Source organism: Trematomus bernacchii, unplaced genomic scaffold (assembly GCF_902827165.1).
Source record: "Trematomus bernacchii unplaced genomic scaffold, fTreBer1.1, whole genome shotgun sequence".
Taxonomy (NCBI): domain Eukaryota; kingdom Metazoa; phylum Chordata; class Actinopteri; order Perciformes; family Nototheniidae; genus Trematomus; species Trematomus bernacchii.
In genome coordinates this window covers 9,903,418-9,918,851 of record NW_022987564.1, presented here as the reverse complement: position 1 = coordinate 9,918,851, position 15,434 = coordinate 9,903,418, and the positions used below count along the sequence as shown (strand labels likewise).

The following is a 15,434-nucleotide window of genomic DNA, read 5'->3' as shown; positions in this document are numbered from 1 at the left end:
ACTATTGTTAATCCAGGACACTCGCGTCATATTTCTTTATTAACTTACAGACTTTGTGCTGTGAGGTTTAATTATAACATTCTGAAACATAGAAGCTTGCAAAGTGGCTGCTAAGCTGTTAAAAGTGCCCTCCTTGGTACAGGAAATTACCACAGACGATTTGGTTAAAAAAAAAATGTTTTCACATATTCATAGGAAGCCTTTAAACTATTTTAGATCTACATTCAGACATTTTTAGCCTCGCAGTGCCAGACAGTGGAGCTACTGTGGAAGCAGTGTGGATGGCACAATCCTGAGCGGGTGAGAATGTGCACCCCCACCCTCTTGATATTTGGGATCTATTATGTATGGAGGAGCTGAGTGTCTACATGACCGGGGCCAGAGAACTAGACAGGACTGAGTGAGGCACTATTGTGTGTGTGTGTGTGGGGGGTGGGGGGCATAAAGGGATAAAAAAAGAAGAGAAAAAGAGTGACAGCAGACAAAAAAGAACCAGGGTAGGAAAGAGGGGGTCCAGGGAGGGAGTGGAAAAAGAGGAGGCGAAGCAACAGAGGAGTGAAAGAGAAATGACTTGAGGGGTTGAGGGATGGAGAGAGAGGTGAATAAAGCGAGAGAGAGAAAAGTATCACGGCAATGGAGAAGAAAAAAAGAGAGGGAGACAGTGAAAGCAGTTGGATAGTGGAGGGGAGAGAAAGAGAGAGGGGAGGATGTCACCCATGGCTGCCACTCATCACTCACAGCTTAATGACGCTGTTTTTTCTCCTTCTCCTGCTTCTTTTCCGTGGGAGAGAAGGGGGGAGGCAGTTAGGCCCAATCAAACAGGGTCATACAGAGTTCACAACCTCCAGGTGGGACCGTCCTCCTCCAGGGAAATGTTTGTGCATGTGAGGCTTATAGGACCGTCTGGACCTGGACATACTTTAGTTGTTTTGAGAAATTCTTATCAACAAATCGGGGAGTTTTAGTTTAATCAAGGTTGTGGTGGAAAACAAAAGCAGACTACAGGATGCAGTATTTTATGTCTGACACTTTTAACCTGCCTTTCAACCCTTTTTATATGTTGGTGAAAGTTTGTGTTAACATGTTTACTTATGTGTGTGTTTGAAGCATGTGTGTTTATGTGTGTGTACGCACATGTTTGTTTTCAAGAAATCCGCTCCGGCTGTCTGTTGCTCCTTTCTGGGATTGGCTTGTTTCCTATTGCAGTTTGTGTGTGTGTGTGTGTGTGTGTGTGTGTGTTGTGCATGTGTGTGTGTGTGCTTAGCTCTACTTGTCCTCTCACTCAGTCCCGTTTCTGGGAAGCATCAGCCGTTTAAAACTCAAACGACAGGATTTTATCCCTCGCTCTCCTCCTCGCACCAAATTTGGGGAACAGCTGGGGCGGCCATGACGATGATTTGTCTCCCTCTGCCCGTCCGCCTGACAGGTTGAGAGCATGCACACACACACACACACGCACAAGTACACACACACTCACTAACAGGCACATACACACACAATTAAACATGCACTCAGTATCACAGACAGACAGACACAAACACACAGACACATACCCCTTATAAGAGGCCATGTTCTTCGAGCGCTGCCAAAACACTCTGATTTCCTTTAGCCCGGGCGGCCATACATCAGCTCGGGGCCTCCCAGCCCGGATGGCAGGGGCTGACAGAATGACATGTGTCATTTATCAAACGAGGGGCGCCAGGCCTCAGGAAAAGAACAGACCGCCGCGTGACAAAGCCCCCCGAGAGCTCTCCTCCACTCGCAACGAGGGGAGTGTGTCATGGGATAGACACTGACAAATCTGCGGAGATAGAACACACATGGATACACGCTGACACCAACACACAAGCAGAGGAAACACACACTGAGAGGCACTTCCAGCACGGACACAAACCCAGGGATCACATTATGTCCATTGTGGCTTTTGTTGGCTTGTTTGAAGAAAGAAAACTCGTGTACAACACTTCACTAAAGCAAAAGAGTATATTTTCTGGCTTTTATTGTGCTGGCACTGGACCTACAAACACACATACCCACACATACACCCACATATATGTTTCCCTTGCAGGCAGAGGAGCGGCATGCCAAAGCTCCTCCTGGTGCCAGCAGCAGGCCTGTCTGTGTGCCCGTCCTTCTTAATGAACGGCCACTGGCTACCGAAAGGAACTCTCTTAGTTGCCAGTGCCGCTCCATCTCTTCCCTTTCATATCCGTACCACTTCATACTCACAATATCCCTCTTTTTTTCTCCTTTATTATATCTCCTCCCCTTCATTCCTTCCCTTCCCTCTACCCTCTCTCTGCCGTGATCCCCCTCCACCCCCGTTTACTCTTTCCATAGCCTGTTCATTTGTCTTCATGAGCCTAATTTATTTTCTCTGCCAGATGCAAGCTGACAGCCATCAGTCTCTCTCCCACACACACTGACGCACACACACACACACACACCTGACCCCCTGACATGCAGACAAATACACTACCATGTACGCACAAATGCACATAGCTCTTTTCTCACTTTTTATTCATTTTCTCTGTCTCTATTACGCACACACAGCCGGTATTACCTCACACTGCTCTGAGGTCAGCTCTGCAGTCGCGTACCCTCTGTTTTACCTCTGTCCTCCACCCCCTCCAACCCCCAAAACCCTCCCATTAACATTACTGAAGATGGATGTGTCTTCATAGCTGAGATTGATTGCGGATATAGAGTTATGGTGCCATTTATGTGTGTGTGAGTGTGTGCGTGTTAGTGTTAGATGGAGGGCACTTTGAGAGGCGGCGTTTGGAGCTGAAATGTGAGGGAGGCAGGCTTTTCTCTCGTTTCCAGAACCTTCCAGCCGTTCGTTGTCTGTCCGCAGTCTGATATTGTGCTCTGTTGAAGGATTGCTTCCTCTCTTCCTGCCTCTCTCCCTGACTGCGAAGCTGTTCACAGCCATTGTACCCTCACACACTCACAAACACACACACAGGCATGCATAGTCCCACACAGACGCAATCAGGCTGAGATGGCTCCTGATATAGTCCACTTTGAGAGCCCAGTACATAATTTACTGACTTTCTCCAGGGACCCTTTTTCAGCCCCTAATCCCTCCTCCCTCCTATCATTTCTTCTTTTGTCACTTTATTGCCATGGTCATCAGGAAAGGGAGAAAAAGCTCCACACAAGCACACATACACACTCCTAACTGCTGTGAGGTTCAGCGTATGCTTTTGTTATGTTTTTTGTTACGCCCCCATGCTATTCATCAAGCTTTAAATCCTAAACTAGTGTTGAAATGAAACAGTAGAACTTTGTTTAATGGAGCGCCAGACTTCAGCACTAACTTGTCACTTAAGCGGGCAGAATGAAAAAGAAAATGTGGCGATGCATAAAGGATAACAGTTTTGATTGTGCACAATTGGTGGAATTTCCCTTGTGACACATGCAGTAGAAGCACTAAAATGTTTGGGGACGTTTGGTTGTCCTGAGCAGCCTCCTGCCCGGAGGGTTTGCGGTTCTAATTAATTTCCCAGAAGTGACTTTATGGTTTTTAAAGTTGTGATTTCTTTGTGCGTCTCTGAGGTCATCCTCTCAGTCCTCTGCATTCTTGTGATGCATATCTGGTGTGTGGTTTGTTATTGTCTTAACAAGAAGTAGATAAGCGTAGAGAGGAGGTGATGAAATGTTTGTGTATGTATGCGTCACCCCAATGTCTAACATCCAACATTTCAATCGTTTATTAGCCTGGTAATTTCAGCCATTAAAAGCTTATCTTGTTTCAAAAATCTGTCAGATTAAAAACTGCATCACAAAAGGGAAATAGTTTTCATGTTGATTTTTAAACATTAGTCAATATTGCAAATACTTTTCAATCGCAGTAGCCACTGTGTATTGTTTCTAGGTTGTGGCTAACTAATATCTGAATGCTGTTTTAACGTTAACGGATTTGGTTTTATGTTGCATTTTGTCAAGTATTTTTTGCACTGAAGTGAAGAGAAGCCCTGACACTACTTAACATTTTAGCATTAGCATTTTCCCATCTAACTAGCTTGTATGCAATTACCTTGCCAGCCGCAGTCACACACTAACCCTGCAAGTGTTAAGCTAGTCACCTATCTTTTATAGAGAATATTTTTGCAAAGACACATTGCAAGCCTCACTGGAGTGAGCGGGTCTTTAGGGTGCATCTTTCCCACCGTGGTTATTTTTCCTCCCTCTGTCTCTTTCCCTTCTCTGAGTTTTGTTTCTCAGCAGTGTACAAAGTGGATGGCCTCTGAATCGAGGGGAGGTCTGACAGCGTGAAGAAGCTTGATTGATGGCTTATTGTGCAACCAGACTCGGCTAGACCGAACTGGTTAGGTTGTGACCCTGTTTTGGCCCCATGCCCTCCCATTTTCTCCTTTTTTCATTCTCTTGTTTTCCTGTATCTCACTATATAGCGTGCCATGTAACTCTCCCACATATTCTCATCGACACACACGTGTATTAATATACAGGTTTGTTCAGACGGTAAACACATTTCCTCTTTGTGCTTTTACTCCTCCGACCCCCTCTTCTCCTTTGCTACACTAAACTCATCATTGTTGCCATCATTCATTCTCTGCTGTTTCCTTTCTTCCTTCCTCTGCCTACTTTGTTTTCTTTGTCCCTGTTCCTTCAGGACAGGTTTTGTGTAATGAGTCATTTCATCAGGTTTCATTTTACAGCCCCTATTCATTCAGACTGAAACTACTGACCACTCTCAAGAAACGCTCCAAATAACTACACTTATAGACAAATTCATTGCCACTTTTTGTTTGGTTCACCAGCCAGTTCTTGCCAGCAGAAGAAAGTAACTACGACTGCAATTCAACACATTCATGAGAAACAAGGTTAGCACCAGACACACTAGTTAAAACTGGTTCAGCCTGTTTTTTTTTTCCGTACGATTATTTTCTGCTTCTGTTCTCCACACAACCATAGTGATTTATGGTAATTATCCATCTTTGGGGTCATCCATCAACTGGTTGTTGCTAGGCGATGGGAGCAGCTGTTGTTTAGTCGGGGGAAGCTCCACTGTCAGGGGCAATGCAGGTGAATTTAAAAGACGCCATCGATGAAGAAAGGAAAAAACATGTTATTTTCTTAGCTTCGGTTTTAAACAGCCTTCTGTTAATGGCCACCATTAATGCACCAAAATAGAACGACTTAATTAATCAAAGAGGTGTGTAGCACAATAAAGTGAAAAATGGTTACAAAAAATATGCTAACGAAACGAGTTTTACTTCTTATGGACGGTAATGAAAGTGTCAATATTTGCTCTAGAAGAATTTGTTTAACAAATGACATCTGTCTGGTGCAGCCCACATTGAATCAGTGCTTGGCGTTGGTTGTGTAAATCTCACTCACATCATCTTTAATTAGCATTAGTAATGCTTTATCTGTACTTCGCCTGAAGACAAACCAGATGGTTTGAAATGTGTTGTGCAGCACCAGTGCAATGTTCGATTGTTGGGCGTGGGGGGTTTTGGCAGAAAAGCCGAGCAGGAAAGGGCTGAAATCTGCCGTGCCGATGATCTAATGGCTGTTGTTTCATCTCCGAGCAAGCAGGCACTGACAGTTCAGGGAAAAGGTGATTTATAGACCACAGTCACTGTCATGGCGTGTCGAAACTGGCTCACGGGAGATCTGAACAAACAGGGGCAGCAAGGAAGGAAGAGAAAAACAGAGGAGAAGAAACACTTGCAAAGCAATTCAAGAAAGAATTGGAAAAATCCTTTCCTTTAAAACAAAACGGCTACAGCTTTCCCTAGATGTGTTGCTTTTTCACTGATATATTCTGTCAGAAGCTATAATTTAGTCTATCTCATTTACGCATTTTGTACTCGTAGTGGCCTGATGAAGCTCAGCCAGAGGTAAAATGCACTGTCTATGTGACCCATTTAAAAAGGCTATTAGCATAATATGAGTTCAAGTAATTGCAAATGACTTAGGAACATATGTGGAAGCCCTCAGGACAGTCAAAAGTTTAGGAGAAGGTCATTTTTCTTTATCTTTTTTATAAAGAGCCCAAAGCAGTGATACCTAGTGTGCAGTAACAAGAGTAAAATATCAAATCTTGTCTGCACATGTAGCTGCTCCCAATGTCCAGACTGTGCTGGCTGTATTGTTTTCCCAAACCGGAAGAGTCGTGGAAGCTAAGAAGGATGATTTGTACAACACACAAGCTATTACAGGCCCCGGAGCTATTGTGCCATATGGTGGACTATTCCATGTGGGTAAGGAGAGGGTGGGGCCGCGGGATGGGGGGGGGGCTCTGTTAGGTAGGCTTTTACATGTCTGGTCAAGCAAGCTGTGGGTTACATGTTGGCTAATACATCTGATGTGTGTCTATTTATGGAGCTTTGTTCTGTGTTGGGAGGCAGTGGCGTTATTAAACATGCATTTTAATCTAACCCTTCAAGGTGCTCTACTCCAAATGAACAACAAGATGGGTTTTCATTTTCATAGTAGGAAAACCAAAAGTAAACTTGATTGATCTAGAGTTTCTATTTGAACTAAAGATCGTTGATGATGTTGATCAAATTATATCTGATGCAGAATTGTATGAAACACCTTATTGTTTGGTAGTTGTCGTCCATGGAGTAGTCCAAAGAGAGTGTCAGGTCCTATGAAACCACAGCCACTGCTATCCAAGAGATAAAAAAGGCAAGAATGAGGAGGATAGGGTAGAGCAGAGAGAGACAGAGATTGCCTGACATACTAAGCATTACCATAATTGGCTTTTCTACATGATAGGACAGAGGAAATAATAATGTCATTTTATTTACAGCCTTCTCTCTGCTGAAACACACACACACTCATGCACGCCATACAGGTCAATGACACACACTGATCAGGCTTGTCCAAAGCCATCAGAGGTGAGTGGCAGGGAATGGAGGGGCCGGTGACAAAGCGAAACGGGAGAGAGAAATAAGACTGCCACGGCAGAGCTCCCATTTTGAAGGGCCACTAAACGGTGTGAGGGGGCCTCGCCGGCCGCCCCGCTCCAGATGCAGCGCAGGGTAAATCAGCCGGGTGAGGGCTGGCGGAATTGGACATTAGCACTGCAAATGAGAGCCAGGATTGCCCTCTTCTCCGAGACAACATGAATAAATGAAGGGAAAGTGTGTGTTGTTGTGTGGGTGCTTGTTGTTTTGTGTGTGTGTGTGTGTGTAAAAGCAAAGAAGAAGAAAAAGGGTGTGTGTTCCAGTGCGATGTCACACTCTAGTTGTCTCACCTGGCCTCATGTAATCACTTAGAACTGGTCAGTGTGTCTGACACCAGCCGAGTGTTTGGCACGGTTTTAATTATTATGTGTGTGTCCAGGTGTTGTTTGAGGTTTTAGATACGACTGGTGATGAAGTACCTGCATTTTCTTTATTTTTCTATTCTATACCTTGCTTTAAAATATACATATTTCTTCCGACAAAAATCCAATTTATTATTAAAATAACTTAACTTTAATACGTTTAAGTTTAAATTGGCAAAATGATGCTTTAGATCAGTGATTGTGAGTATGCAATTCGAGTGTAAATAAACACAAGATTATAAATCTGACCAGACATGCAATCCCAACTTTGGTGCTCATTTCTATTGACACATTACAGTTGGTTAGAAGTATTAAGGTTCATTATCAAGTCCCAGTCCACGCATGTGTTCATGTTTGCATAACATGCATGTGTGTTACATGCATTTCAGTTGCATAGAAATCAGCGAGGACACATTTTTCCTCTCAAATGTGTAGAAAAAGCTAAATGTGTGAGTGTGTGTTTGGACCTCACACAGCTTCCTGCCTTAGGGGAGGGATGTAGTTTGGGGGAGAGGTGTGTATGTGTGTGTGTGGGAGGCTGGGTGGATGTCCTACTGTGGTGTCACCTGTCTGCAGCAGGAAATCCTGGACTCTGGGCACAACAATAGTGACAGGCTCCTCTCCAGACGCAGATGGCTTCGCTTTCCCCCCCACCAGCCACATTGCATCCCTGCATGCACCTGACACACTGTGACACTTGAAAAACACACACAAGTGATCAGCCACACCTCTTTTACACACACCTAAAAACTTGTGCACATGGCAGTAATTTCACTACTTTATCTCTCCTGAAATATAACACTTAGTTTGTTGGATGCTGTTGAACTTGTTTCCCTGCCAGGTGTTTTTTTTGGGGAGATATGCGCACACACAGACACACATTAGCGCACAACAATACACACACCTCTTGTTCGCTGGCCTATACACATCTTTTCTCCTCTCTTTTCAAAAACTTCCCCTCTTTTCCCTATCCTCCTTGACAGCACAAAGTGGGCTTACGTTTTTGACTGACAACCACAACAGACACCTTCCCCCAATCCTCCCCCTCCACCCCCGTTTTAATCCCCTCCCTATCCCTCTCTCCCTCCCTCTCCCCTTCCTCTTTTGTTCTGAGTGACGCTCGAAAGCCGCCGTGTCAGCATCTTTTCCATCTCTGATTGCCTTATTAGCCGGCGGTGGCACCCGCAGCTTTTCTGACACAGATGGTGAAGGAGGAGGCTCGAGCAGGGGGGTGAAAAAAAAATGGCTGACTTGTGTTTGTTGTTACTTACCCATCCCACCTCCTCTCTGGCTTGTTTGCGTGGACACTGACACCTCGGGCTGACACTGACACACTCCTGACACTGAGGCCTGTCAAGGCAACATACGGAGGATGGCAGGGAAAGACTAGAATTTAATGTCAGTGTGTTTTCTGTGTCTGAATGTGTGTGTGTGTGTTTGTGTGTTTGTACTGATGTCAGGTTTCTCTCACTTTGTCAGCTAAGCGGCTTTGTCTTTAACTACTCTCCCCACATTGACTTTGAATAGGTTTAGTTTTGCATTTATTTCAATACAGTGGGCTGAATCTTGACAGGAAGGACGAGACAGGTTTAAAGAATGCTGTGCAGCTGCATTGCCAAAAGGTTAACATGTTCTAATTTAGTGGCTAACTCAATTGAATGATTTCAGAGTGGCCTGAGTGTAATTAAAGCATACAGTGAAGAGAAAGACTACCAATAGAATAGTTTAATTAAGAACAGGAACGTTGTACATTTGAGCACGTACGTTCTTTCTCACACACACTCTTTTACACACATGCGAGGCTGAGAGTTGCAGCTGTTGGACCTCCAGCTTTTCCCAGGCAGCAGTAACTGGCACCTCACAAACATCAGGTATTATGTCCATTCCGATTATGGGATAGAGAGCTACATGCTGTTTGAAGCTGACAGCACATCTGCCTCCTCACTGGAGACTGATTCTGGCACCTCAGACAAGCATCTTACGAGGAATGGATTGGGGAGCAGCCTTAGCATATTTAACCCTCAACATTTCCCTCTCACTTCTTCTCTCTTATATTTCTCTCCTAATCTGGTTCCATTATCATATTTAAATATTTGTATCCTCCTAGTATTGAGGAGAATTATTCCTTTTTTAATTGTTTATCTCGCTCATCTGAAGGAATTATAATGCAGATTTGATTATTTTTTGAACAAATGATTTGTAAAAATTGTTGACAGTTACAGAGAGTGGGCAGCCATTTTCCACTGATACAATAAATCTCTCTCTTGTTTTAAAATGGCACACTTGAAGCTGTGAGTACTCGGGGAGCACAAGCAGTAACAACACGGCTTGTCATGTCCACTGGCCGTTTCCGAGCACCACGCTGTGAGGACTTCCACAGTTGATGCCAAGTTGACTCCAGCCAACCATGGCTTGGCAGGGCTGATGCAGCTGGCGTTTCCCTCCACTATCTCTTACTTGTGAATCCATAGCATGTGTGGCATGTTGGAAGAACAGAGCAAATCAAAGTCGGAAACAGATCTGTGGAAGCTTTTACAGCAGCAAAAATAGACATTGAAATACTCTGCATCGACTAGTGGCTGTAGGCTGCTCTTGCATTTTAATTTGTTGATGAGGAAACATTTCTTAGAATTGATGAGTATTCTGAAATCTTGGCCCAAATGCAGTACATTCATCTTATTAATGTATTGTTACATTGACTCTATATTCTAAAGGAAACATCAAAGTAAGTCGTTAAAAGAGCAATCAGTGAGGCAGATTCTTCTCTTTCCTGTATCTTTTTCAATTGTTAAGAGACAAAAGTGTCTTCATTTCTATTGGGAAGTAACAGATACCACCACATGATTAATAACTATCATCTTCACTGGGGATTTGTTCTCTGTATGATATTACATTTGTGCTTGTTTTTAGTTTTTAAACTAAGCAGAAGCATTTCAGTGGCTCATCTCTGCTCTCTACCCTTGCTGAGATGTAGTGTTCAATAGCTTCATTAGGCAGCGCAGTGAAGAGGACTATTTGTCATTGTCAAGATATGGATGTTTGCCACTTTATTATTGCAAACCTGTGTCCTCTGCTGGGACAATCGACACAAATCCTTGTTAGGTTTATTGCACATACTACACTCATAAAGTAAGGGCGGTGGATGCATAATTTGTCTGATTTGAATGTATGAAAGTTATATTTACAAACCATATCTAATGTCCCTTTTCCTCTCCTTTGTGTTTTCCAGTTTACGGACCAGAGGATGAATTGAAACTGGATAATATTGATGAAGAAGAACATCTGCAAGATGATGGCCTTTCCCTGGATGGTCAAGATGCAGACTATCTTTACCACGATGACGAGGACGCAGGAAATCGTTATAGCTGCGAAAACTCTCCACTCAGCAATGGCACCAACCCGGACGCTGGGTACGCCTCTCCACTCAGCACCACCAGTGATCATCTGGTGGACCTTAAGACCGTGTCCTCCTTTGACGACCAGGAAAAGGTAGAGGAGAAGACGGGGGAGAGCACAGAGTCCATTAATGGTCTCTCAATACAGGACAGTCTGGCAAAAATGAAATCTGTCTATGCAAACTTGATCTCGGATGCCTCCTGGTCCAGCATTGCTCTTGACATGCTAAAAAGTAAACAAGGGAACAATGACCCAGCTAGCAAGGACAATGGGAGCAATCACAAAGGGAGCAATGGGATCCTGAACAGTCACAGCCCAGGCAACATCCATCTGAAGAGCAGGTCGAGCACTAGCAACCCCTCAGCCTCTACTAATATTACCATGAGCAGCACCACAACCAGAGCAGTGTCGAGCAACAGTGGCACCGGTGTAAGCTCTGGCAACACAGGAGGATTGGCCTATGACTGGCACCAGGCAGCGTTGGCAAAAACCTTTCAGCATACCCCATACCAACTCCTTCCTGAGCACAGCCTTTTCAGCACCGTGCAGCTTTACAGGCAAAACAGCAAGCTCTATGGCCCTGTGTTTACAGGTGCGAGCAAGTTCAGGTGCAAGGACTGTAGTGGGGCCTATGACACTTTGGTCGGCCTGACGGTGCACATGAACGAGTCGGGCCACTACCGTGATGACAATAAGGATAGCGAGGATGATAAAAGCAGGAGGTGGTCCAAGCCACGTAAGCGGTCTCTGCTGGAGATGGAAGGCAAAGAGGATGCCCAGAAAGTTCTTAAGTGCATGTACTGTGGCCACTCCTTTGAATCCTTGCAAGACCTCAGTGTTCATATGATCAAAACTAAACACTATCAGAAAGTGCCTCTAAAAGAACCAATCTCAGCGCTAACTTCAAAGCTGGTACCGCCAACCAAAAAAAGAGCATTTCAAGACTTGATGTCCCCGAGCTCGCCAGAGTCTGTCTCATCAGGCATACACATGGGAGAGCATCCTAGAGACCATAGAGTGACCAATCCTTATGTCACTCCAAATAATCGATACGGTTACCAGAACGGTGCCAGTTATACTTGGCAATTTGAGGCACGCAAGGCCCAAATTCTCAAATGCATGGAATGTGGCAGTTCACATGACACCTTGCAGCAGCTGACAGCCCATATGATGGTCACAGGACATTTTCTGAAAGTAACCAATTCAGCCTCTAAAAAGGGTAAGCAGTTATTTTTTGATCCTATCATTGAGGAGAAGTTTCAGTCAATACCTCTGCCACCGACGACCACACGACTCCCAGCACCCAATGGGAGGTCACAGCCCGGCTCCCCGCGGCCGCTCACTGCCCCGGAAGAGAAAAATGAAGTCATGAAAGATGAAGAGGCAGAGGAGGAGAAAATGGATGCAATGGAACCAGAGAAAAGAATAAAAGAAGAGAAAGAAGATCTTCCCGAAAAAGCTGATAAACCTAAAAAGATCAGATCTTACCAATATCTTAGAGAAGAAGACTTGGAAGAGGCCCCTAAAGGGGGCTTGGATATCATAAAGTCTTTAGAGAATACAGTTTCAAGTGCAATCACCAAAGCCCAAACAGGCTCACCAACCTGGGGTGGATACCCTAGCATTCATGCCGCCTATCAGCTTCATGGATGCTTTAAGTCTACTTTACCATCATGTGCACAAGTCCAGCCTCTGTTCAGCAGCAACAGTTTGAAGCTACTTTCCTCTGATTTAGGCACACTGATCCATTCACCTAATAGCCCCTCTCCACCGCCCAGTCACAAGAGCAATGTGCTGGCCATGGAGGAGCTGGTTGAGAAAGTGTCAGGGAAAACTTCAGTAAAGAGTGAAATGGAGGAAAAAACTGTACGTAATAAGTTCAGGTCAACAAAGTCTCCAATGCCAAATCCTAAGGACAAACGGGCTTCACCCAATCCAGAAAAAAGCTCAAGGGCAGGAAAAAATACTGTCGGGGACCAGCATGAATTGAGACGGAAAGAAGGAGAGCAGGCAGAGAGTAAAGTACAGGCGCATATAAAGAGTGAAGTTGATTCACCAAAAAAACCTGTAAGCAATGGCTGCAATAACCTGAGCATCATCACTGATCACTCACCTGAACAACCACTTGTGAACCCTCTTAGTGCTTTGCAGTCTATCATGAACAACCACTTGGGGAAAGCTGCAAAAGTGGCTACTCCATTTGTAGACCCCTTTGCAATGCTTTATAAAATCAACAACCACTCTTCTCAGATTAAGTCTGCAGAGCCCGTGAGCCAGTGCTGCGACGAAGAAGATCAGCCCATGGACTTGACAAAATCCAAAAACACCAACGGAAGTACGCCCAAGGGTGCTTCTACACCAAACAACAATGGCAGCGTCAACAACAGCAAACCATCTTACAAAGATTTCTCACAGTCCTCACCTCCGCCTCTACGGGAGAATGCTTTGATGGATATTTCAGACATGGTTAAAAATCTGACGGGCCGTTTGACACCAAAATCTACAACCCCTTCTTCCGTCTCTGAGAAGTCAGATCTTGATGGCTGTTCTTTTGAGGATAGCCTGGAGGAGCTGTCTCCCATCCAAAGACGGAAGGGTCGACAGTCCAACTGGAATCCGCAGCACCTCCTGATCCTCCAGGCCCAGTTTGTCTCATGTCTTAAGGAAACTCCTGAGGGGAAGTTTGCGATCAGTGACTTGGGACCCCAGGAACGGGTCCACATCTGTAAATTCACTGGACTCTCCATGACCACCATCTCACATTGGCTGGCCAATGTAAAATACCAGTTAAAGCGGACAGGTGGCACAAAGTTCCTAAAGAGTATTGACTCGGGCCAACCTCAGTTTTTGTGCAATGACTGTGCTTCCCAGTTTAGGACTCCCTCCGCCTACATTCACCATTTGGAGTCCCACCTTGGGTTTACCCTGAAGGACCTCTCAAAGCTTTCCATAGATTTATTAGAGCAGCAACCAGTTAGCAGAATAGAGGACAAGACTTTCAGTTCCTCTGGACTTACAGAAGAAGACACTGGCTCAATATATCAGTGCACACTGTGCAATCGGACATTTGCGAGCAAACATGCAATCAAATTGCACCTTTGCAAATCACACGGAAAGTCGCCAGAGGACCACATTATCTTTGTGAGAGAGTTGGACAAACAATGAAGATCAAGCTGATAGCATGACAGATTACTGTTGCACTATAACTCCAAGCTACAATCTGTCACAACAGATAGTGCCACACCTGTATTGAATATTGTTACAACACATATTGTAATGACAACATGGTAGCTTTAATACCACATACTGTAATTATTCTGTTATCCATAAATGGCAGGATCTTGCACTGCAGAGGCTCAAAGCTACATTTTCAGAGTAGAGTTTTTGTTGACATACACGTACCAAATTGGTGCAGGGGCCATGGCACTATAGTCACTGACTGATTGTTGCTTTCCTAATGCACTGCATCTTATCTGAGCCTTTGGGAAAAGTCCATCTGTTTTAAAACTGGACTCTTATTTTGATGACTGATTTTGAATGATTTTTTCAAGATGAATATATTTCAACAAAACTTGCATATTATTTATGAGACAGTTTGTGCATGTTTTTATGTAAACAGTAAACATATTATGTCTTACTAAATTTCAACCATAATGATATTTCCCTGTTTATCAAATTGCAGGTTTGGCTGTTTAAATGAAGGTATATGGTTATAAAAGTAGCCATCTGAAATAAGATGTTCTAAAGTATTAAGAATATTTCAGCACTTTAAGTAAGTGTAAATTGATGAAGAAATGTGTGGCTAAAATGACAACACATAACCCTTTTGAGTTTTAATTCCCTTGTTCAACATGGCAGTTTGGGGGACAAACTATAATATTATATTGTTTTTGCCATTAAATCACAGAAAATCTTATAAAATGTTTAGCATATTTGTTTCTCTAGTAAAATATAATTTTCTGGTTGTTTCAACATGTACAGTATTTGCGTTAGTAGGCTACCGATTTTATTATTGTGAAGCTACAGTTGTAAAATTAATGAAGTTTAAAAGTTGTTGTATGAATAATCAGCAAGTGTGTGTATACATGTATTTCAGCATATCTTGCTCTTTGCAGTTCAACATTATTTGTACTGTGTGCATTTTTATAATGTTATTTTCTTGACAATAATGGGGGGAAATGTATGAAACTACAGAATATTGTCGGACCACATTGTCCTTTTTCAGTGAAAAGTAGGTCCTTCAATGTGGTTTACATCAAATGAAAGATTTTACCTCCGTCTGCTCTGATGCACGGTCCTGTACATAACATTGAAAAAATAAATCCTCACCCAATGATAGATTTGCAGGTTTTATCATCAACCCAATTATTCAGAATGGCATTCTTTTATCCTGAAATAAACTCCATGTCCTGGATTACATGTCTGTGTTGTTTGAGTGATTTTGGAAGAGTGTGAAATCCAGACAGACCAAAAATACAATATCATACGACAAGCTTTGAAATGGTACTGCATCTTTAAGAGGAAAAACAGTTTGTCAGACTTGTTATGGATGTGTGTATAAATGAACTCTTCCACAATTCAAAGGAGGGCCAGTTTCAACAACTCAGGGGACTTTTGGGAGAAACATTAAAACCCGGCATTCATAACCTCCCATTTTTCAGCTGGGCTTGATTTTGATACACTGACAGAGCCACCATCTTAGCTGGCTTTACTGGGAAAAACAGTGACG

At 43.6% G+C, this 15,434-nt stretch overlaps 1 protein-coding gene across 1 annotated transcript in view; it reads left to right on the top strand.

Annotated features, from left to right (window-relative positions):
* tshz1 (teashirt zinc finger homeobox 1) overlaps positions 1–15,124 on the top strand; it is a 28,184-nt gene extending 13,060 nt beyond the window's left edge. The window contains exon 3 of the mRNA XM_034125330.1: positions 10,539–15,124. Coding sequence (XP_033981221.1) covers positions 10,539–13,870 — 3,332 coding nt within the window. The 3' untranslated portion in view covers positions 13,871–15,124. The remainder of the gene's footprint in view (positions 1–10,538) is intronic.
* Positions 15,125–15,434: the final 310 nt, after the last annotated feature.